The sequence below is a fragment of the Motacilla alba genome, chromosome 2 (assembly GCF_015832195.1).
Source record: "Motacilla alba alba isolate MOTALB_02 chromosome 2, Motacilla_alba_V1.0_pri, whole genome shotgun sequence".
NCBI classification, from domain to species: Eukaryota; Metazoa; Chordata; class Aves; order Passeriformes; family Motacillidae; genus Motacilla; species Motacilla alba.
The window spans coordinates 66,482,455-66,490,944 of NC_052017.1; the positions used below are offsets into that span (position 1 = coordinate 66,482,455).

Below are 8,490 nucleotides of genomic sequence, written 5' to 3' on the forward strand. Positions count from 1 at the left end.
AACCTGACTGACTACTCAGACAAAAAGTTTCAGGATGCCTCCCTCTTCAGCTTCAGGTGGAGGAGACCAGCATGGGACATTGTTTTCCCAGCATGGTCCTACCATGACCCACAGAGCATGCACGCAGTATTTCTACACAGCTCCTGATTTCATGTTGCTGCAAGTAGAGCATTCAAACAGTGACTGTACAAGGTAAAATATTTAATGTTACATTATTATGGTTCCTTTAAAGTCTCACTTCACCATTCTGTTTCTTTCACCAACACCTGGTGATGTTTGCTAGAGGTTGAGAAGTTAACATATTGCAAGATACTTAAAAGTGCTGAGAGCAATACAAGGCTATTTCTGACTAAATATTCTTTAGTAGTTGGACAAAAATCTTGGATCAAGCCACACCTCATGCATGCAAAATGCATTAATTTATGAATTATTTTAATAAAATGTGAACTTTTGGCAAGGTGCATCTGCCCCTCATTATTCCGACAGTTTGATAACTGGTGTTAGATACTACAGAGCTGTTCAACCACACAGCACAAGGTGAGAAGTAGGACATCTCTCAAGCTCTCAAGGGATCTTTACACTTGCTTCACACTGGGGCTGCTCTAATTAACACCCAGGTGTCTTCAAGCCCAAGGGGATAAGGAGCACCATGATTTTATTGACACCCACCCCTTTCTTCTGCTTGTGCATTCTTTGAAATGAAAGTGAAGGATCAAATGGGAGCCTCTACAGTTGCCCTGTAGACACCCAGGTTTCCCCCTCATTAGAGCAAATCTTCCATCAGCAAGGTTGCACATCGTAACAGATGTTTGTCATCCCAACATCTCAAATAACTGGGTTGTGGCACTGTCCTGAGGCACTGATAGCCCTATTAAAATGTTACCACCATAATTTAAAATACTGTGTAAGAGGGAATACCAGATCAGAGCAGTTATAAAGGTTCCAAGCATCTTTACCAACTTAATGGAGAAGTGAAGGGTAGAACTTTATAAAAAGATTTTCATGCACATCTCCCCTGTGCTGAACTTTTTTGGTATATACAAGACTGTGGAGGATAATGGAGAATTGGATCTAATATATGTAAAGGAATGCAAATTAACTCACTTTGCACTAGTTTTTGCAAGCAGACCTGTCATTTCATGTTGAATTTGTGGGTCATACCACAACTACTTTGATAACAACCAGGGAAAATAAAGATTCCGTTCTTTACTGTGCCAGAAGCTCTGCTTCTCACAGCTGAGGAGTGGAGGTGTCATCCTTAAAGGAATATTTTGTTCTCCGAAGCCCTGAGGCTACGGAGGGCAATTTATCTTCTGGTAGAATTGGAAACCTCCTTACCAAGATACCTTCTGTTCAAATTCCAGATGTTATCGCAGTGTTGTGTGCTCCAGCTGTGCATGCTTGTACATCCAGCCATCAAGAGCTCACCACACCAAAGGGACCTTGCGCTACTTGGCAAAGGCAGCTTTAAGAATTGATGGGTGCGAAAAAGCCTTTTCAAATAAATAACTTCTGAAATTGACTTCAGAAAGTTCCTAAGAGTCCTTTTTATTCTCATCATTCAACAGGGAATTTTGTTACTATCAGTTTTGCAGTACATGTGAGAAAAGAAAGGAAAAACAGGCAGTCCTCTCTCACACACCCCCCCTTAACTCTCTAATGACAAATTCAGAAGAGAGAAGTTGAAGTCAGCCTCTTTCCTCCCTCCAGCTGAGTCATGTTGATCAGAAATGGGACCTCTTTTATTCCAGCTGTATTTTCTTCCATTATAAAAGCACAACCATTGCTAGAACTCATTTAAACCTTGAGCAGTTCTCATCAGATGGAACAGAATACTGCAAGGCAGCCACTGGGGATCATGAAACATCTGTGATTGCCACAGCTTTCAAGATGTAGCGATGTAAATGTGAAAGTGTTCTCCAGTCTAGACCAAATTTCAGTGCTGCCTAAGTTTTTCTCAGTTTTTCTTTTGCAATATTCTCCTCCTTCTCCTCCTCCTCCTCACTTATCATTGTAGTTCTGCTGCTTAGCATTCAGGAGCTGCTGAATGCTTTGCTTTTCCCCCAAACACCTACACCAGCCTTATAGTTCAAATAGCAGGATCAATTGCATTTAGTTTTCTGCCCTCTCATTCTCTGCTCCATGTAATTATAAAAGTCTGATAAAGAGACCAGAGAATTAAAGTCCTAATATGATGAGATGCTAAAGAAGCTACTTTGCATCAGTGTTTTCTTCCCAGCTCTCCATCTGATTTGGATGTGTGGGTATCTATGATATCTTCTCTGTGTAAGTAGGTCTGAGTAAGATATGTAGGAAATGAAGTTATTGTTTTATTTCCTCTTTTTCTGTTTAGATCCACTTTTCTGCTAGGGTGATTTAGCTCCCTTTAGGAAACATAAGCTTTTTCCATAAAAATGCTAAATTTTTTGCATGATTAGCAGCATGAGAAACAGCAAGGCTGGTAACTGTGTTGAGTTTGCATGGCCTGAGGTAGCAGAGGGGCTGCAGGGGTGGCTTCTATAAGAAGCTGCCAGACGTTTCCCCAGAACCAGTGCCAAACAGCTCCAGGACAGACCCATCAGCGGCCAAGGCTGAGTTAATCAGAAGTGATAGTAACACTTCTGTGATAACCTATTTAAGAAGGTAAAAAAGGTTATTGCAGAAATAATTTGCAGCCAGAGAAGAGCAGAGTTAGAATACGTGAGAGGAACAGCCTTAAAGACACCAGGGTGAGTGGAGAAGGAGCAGGAGAAGATGTTCCAGGAGCTGAAATTCCCCTGCAGCCTGGGGTGAAGACCACAGGGAGGCAGCTGTATTCCTACAGCTCTTGGAGGATCATGGAGATGCAGAGATCCACCTGCAGCCCATGGAGGAGACCCACACCAGAACAGGTGGATGCCTGTGAACCTGTGGGAAGCTCCCTGGAGCAGACTCCTCTTTCCACCTGTAGACCTGTGGAAGGAGGAGCCCACACCGGAGCAGGTCTCCTGGTGGGACTTGTGATCCTGTAGGGGTCCCTTGTTGGAGCAGGCTATGCCTGAAGGACTGCACCCTGTGGAAAGGTGACCCATGTTGGAACACTTTGTGGAGAACTGTTACCATGGGATGGAATCACACTGGAGAAGTTCATGGAGGACTGCTTCTTGTAGGAGGGACCCCCCAGCTGGAGCAGGGGAAGCAGCAGGAACATCCTGTGATGGCCTGACCATAACCCCCATTCTCTGTCTCTCTGTGCCACCACAGCAGAGGAGGAAGAAATGGGAAGGAGGGAAGGATGAGGAGAAGGTGTTTTAAAGATTTATTTTACTTCTCATTATCCTACTTTGATTTTGTTAGTAATAAATTAAATTAATATCCCCAAATTGAGTCTGTTTTGCCCATGATGGTATTTGGTGAGTCATCTCTCTCCTGGTCCTTATCTCAACTCATGAACCCTTCGTTCTGTTTTCTGTCCCCTGTCCACTTGTGGAGGGGAGTGATAGAATGGCTTTAGTGGGTGCCTGGCATCCAGCCAGAGTCAACTATCTACATAAAAAATGACTTTGATGGGAAACAAGGAAAAAAAATTATTACTTTGTGTTAACTTTCTTGGCATAGCTCTGAGCTCCTGTGCTGGCACTGAGGGGTCAACAGTTTTATTTTTTTCTGCATGGATTCCTAGAAAATTACCTCCAAATGGCATTGTAGGAATCCAGATCAGCTCACTGTACAAATGCCTCCTATGCCTTGTGCATAGCTTTGAGTGACCTAAGTGTGCTCAAGTAGGGTTTAAAACATCTGTGAACAGATACTATAAAACCACTAAATATCAAAGTTGTATGTATGTATGTATGTAACACACTGTATACATGATTTCCTTCAATATAAGCAGAAATTTCACTTGGCCATGCCACTCTGCTAAATGTAGTATGAATTTAAGTTAAGAACAAATCCAGTCCTGCCAGTTGCATGACTGGAATGGCCTCACCTCCAGGACAGACTCTAGCCACATCCTTGAAAAAAATTTTGTCTGCAAGAAAACAATAAAATCATAATTATGAACTGGACTGCTGTGTAGAGCACTGCTCTTTCTTGTGCTTTTGTAGCTAATGCACCCTGTTGATGCAGACAAGAACAAGAGGAAGCACAGCCTGGCTCTTCTGGGAGAGGTGGGAGCACTCGGGGCTTGCTCCATCTTTCTGTGAGCTGGGCAAAGGGCATACAGGAAGTGGCACACGGGAAATGAGAGAGACAGTGTGCCCAAGGGAAGCTCCTATGCAGAGGTGCTGAGCAGGAGGAGGAAGGAGCTGTCATGTGTATTGGACGTATTTGGCTGTGGAGTTTTGCCTGCAGAGCTCAGCAGAGGCCTGTGCTGCTGCAAGGAGCTGCTTCACACCAGTTGCAGGACCTCACAGTTGTCCTTGTCAAATGTCATGAGGTTCCTGTTGGTCCTTTCCTCCAGCTGCTCTGGCCGTTCTCCTCTGGCACGTGTCAGTCACTCTCCTTTGGTGAGTTTGGTGACAGCTGCAGGCTTGATGAGAGTGCACACTGTCTCCACTTTCACATCCCTGACAAAGATATTAAATTGCCCAAAAAGATCCCAAAGAAATTCTGCTTATAAAAGCCTCCAGGTAGAATATGAACCCTTTAAGCTCAAAAAGCAAGGCAGTCTTTCACCCACCTACTAATCCACCTGTTCAGACCAGAATGTTCCAGCCTAGATACAAAGGTACTCTAGGAAATTATGCCTAAGTTAAACTCAGAGCAGATAACAACCACTCTTCTTCCCTTATCACACAGCGCAATCGGTTTTGTCAAGCAGGGGAAATTCCCAGTCAGTATTAGGGAAAATAAGTTTACCATGAGGGTAAACACTGGAGCAGGTGCCCAGGGAGGCTGGGGAGTCTCCACCCTGGAGATACTCAAAATCCAGCTGGGCAAGACCCTGAGCAACCTGCTCTACCTGGACCTACTTTGTGGGGGGGTGGGATGAGAGACCTCTAGAGGTCCTGCAAAGCCTGTGTGATCTGATGATCCAGCCTTGGTAAATCCCTGTTGACTATTCCCAATCATCACCTTCTCATTCATGTCACAAAGCTTTTGCATTTACCGCTGTCCCTCAAAAAGGTTTGCTAGCAGCATGATCCCACCACATCTACCCTGGAATGTCCTCATTCCAAAATACAGAAATCACCTTCTTTATTATTCAGGAGCATTCATACAAATTCAGACAAACTCAGTAGAGGCGCTGATACTTCTGCCTTTTGGGTGGACAAAGACAAGGCTTTTCCTAGGGCATATTTTTTAAAATTTATTTCTTGTTGCTAGATGATAGCAACTAGGAGAAGGTGGAGCTGTCAGAATTGTTTTTATAATGGAAGAATAAGGGACATAGATGTGTCCAAGTGTCAGTGATATTCACATTCAAGCATGCTAAAACATTAGAGCTGATCATAATTTTGCCAGTATCAATAGTGATGAAATACTTTCCAAAAATCTCCCCTGTATTTGGCATCTTTGAGAGATGCCAAATGAGCCAAAAAACTAATGAGATGAGACAACATAACAGCTATGCTACCATTAGAAAAGTAACAAGCAGAAAACAATGCAAAATTCTTATGAATAAATGGCAAACAAGCTGATTTACAGTTGAAGATTAATGTTCATTGCTTACAACAATATGTTGTAAAACCATTAGACATCATCCTTAGGACACATCCACACTATCATTGCGGTTTGCTCCCTCTTTCACTCCTGGGCCCCTGATTGTCCGTACCACTTATATGCTGGTTTGCCTCCAGGCTTCTACACTGAGAAAATCAATTCTTTCCCTCCCAGAGGGCACAAAATTCCCAGATCCCAGCTCCAAGGACACAAGATGCTCCACTGCCTAGGTCAGACTTTTCTTCCCGAGGCGGTCAGGGCTTGCTTCCCAAGCAGACCACGGGTTGTGTAGGCTCGCTCAGAGTCTCTCGTCAAACTGAGGCATTAATTTTGCTGTGTTGCTTCATCTGGAGTAGATGAGCAACTTTCTGCAGGGCTACTGGAAGGCTGTTCCAGGGGAAACTTCAGTGAAATAGTCTACTGTGTCTTTAGCAATAGATCCCCAGGAACATCATTTAGGATTTTGGGTACGCTGGCTGGCTCTGTTCAGCTAAACTTGCTCTGAGCCAATTTTGTGGCAAAAAACCCACCCCGTTTCTTCTAGAATCCTCATGCTACTAGTAATGAGAGGGATCACCCTGTAGTAGCAGCAGCAGTTTTCCTTAAAACCGTTTCAGATTTCGAACAAACATTTCATATTTCTGTCACAAAACCTGATTTCCTGTATGTTTGCTGAAGGCTGGATCCTTCATGCTTGGAGATGTTGTCCTGGCAGCATGTCTATGAGAGGTCTGTGGGATGCCCTGGCTTAAGATAATACCTATTATATATCCAGTACTGCATGCAGAGCTACTTTTAAATAAACACACAAAAAGTCAGACCTAGGGGTTCCCAGGATTTTCATGTTCTACATTGCTATCATCTCCCTTCTAGCTTCACATGTCCTCAAGAAAATCAGGTTTTGCCTATCAAATTGACTGATGGGTGTATTCTGTATACACTACCACATATTTCATGCATAACAAGAATAAAAACATCCTGATCCAGAAGAGCGACTGCATTCATTCATTCATTCATTCATTGGTCTGCATTTCCTTCCCTTTAATCCCTTTTTTGTGCAGACTTTGACAAGTTTCCACAGCTGAAAACCCTGTGCAAAATTTACACCGACATACTGAAAAATCCACTGCTGTGTGCCCTTGTTTTTGATGGGAATAGCCCATGAGGGTGCTTGTTCTAACAGGCGCGATACAATTTTTGCACAAGCAAACAAGTTTTTATCTAGCACGCAGAACTTATTCAGAAGGTATTACTTCTGCTGGGACTAGAGGCAGGAATGAGTCACATCTCTTTAATACGCATGAAGTGCCCTGCCCCAAGGAGTGCCTCTGTTTTCCTCCCTTCCCTGTCTCGCGCGCTCTCTCTCAAGCCTTAATTGTCTTGAGTTATAATGCTTTTGAGAAATCACTCTTAAAATTACGACTCCTGTTAAAGTTAATTAGGAATGAACCCCAGCCAGGAGAGCAGGGGTAGTTTCATAATTGTTATTCTAGCTGAAACCAGGAGGATTCCCTGACCACAGGAAGTTCAAAGGACCAGCAGCAAAAGGAGGAGATAACCTTTGTTTTCAGAGAACACCGGCTTCACTTGGGATGCCGGTGGATTTATGACAGGAGCTTTGCTCTAATTACTGTTTGGGGTGGAGCCTTTCACAATGATAAACAATAGGGTTTCTACAGGGCTGAAGTTTGTAACAGCACCACATATCTAGGCACAGGTGTGTTACAGTAACACACATTTGGTGTATTTTAGAGTCTTCTCTCCCTGGAGCTGGGTATCACCCTAAAAGAGGAGGTGTTGCCCCATGTGACCCATTTGGGTGAAAAATTTGCTTCGTTGAGGTCACATTATTTTAACAAGCAAAATGTAGTCAACTTTACAAATTTACAAAGTCAGAACACATTTGAATCTGTGACATTGAAGAGAGAAAGGGAGCTTAATATACACCATATTTATCTATATAAAAATAAAGGCAAAGCAAACTAATAACGTAAACCTGCAACAGGACAACAATAATTGTAAGACTGTACTCAAAAACACCCTGTGGCAGAATTCCCATTGACTTTATTGACTAAATTCTCACCCCACAGATTGTTCTTAAGCTGATTCAAACATAAAATTAATTTCAAAGTCCTTTTAGAGATGAATAATAGTCTTAATTTTTGAGCATCAATGGTGTATTTAATTTGTAAACATGCACAGCAGAGCCTTTGCCCAGAAGTCACCAAAGTCTAGGTAAAGTACAGCTAGAAACAGACTCAGAATAGCATAACAGCTACCTAATATAAACATTGATCATATATGCAAACTTACAAATGTGGAGGTGGATGGAGAAACATTTCGGATGCCGCCGTTTAAAGGGTTCATGCATATACAGAAGGTTTTGGAAAAAAGAGAGGAAGGTCATATGACTCAGTGTCAGGATGAAAGCCAGTTCTGTTAGAAGGCACCAAGCTGGGCTCTGTAAACACGTGTGGTCTAGTATGGGCTATGGTCTGGAGGGAATCTGGAGCAGCCTGAGAGCAAGATAAGGGAGGAATGTGTGAGCAGATACAGAGACAGGGGTCAGGAAGGGCATCACTTGTGAAAGCAAGAGGCTCCCAACTCAGTGCAGAGAGACAGGAAAACCTGGAGAGAGGGGGTGTGAGGGAGCAGCGGGGCAGGAAGGAAGGTTGACTTCAGCAATAGATGCATTTAGGGTAATCCATTATGTGAAGCAAAGACTTACAAAAATACAATTTTGGTTTTTTCCTGCAAGTTTTAAATACTGATGATTTCTGTTGAAAGAATACATTTTGTCATTTTTTTAAGGGATTAAAGAAAAAATTTTTGGGTATGAGTTGCAGA

General features: G+C 42.9%; 1 protein-coding gene across 1 annotated transcript in view; it reads right to left on the minus strand.

Annotated features, from left to right (window-relative positions):
* Nucleotides 1-8,059, minus strand: part of LOC119697538 (desmoplakin) — a 51,957-nt gene extending 43,898 nt beyond the window's left edge. The window contains exon 1 of the mRNA XM_038128406.1: nt 7,957-8,059. Coding sequence (XP_037984334.1) covers nt 7,957-7,982 — 26 coding nt within the window. The 5' untranslated portion in view covers nt 7,983-8,059. The remainder of the gene's footprint in view (nt 1-7,956) is intronic.
* Nucleotides 8,060-8,490: the final 431 nt, after the last annotated feature.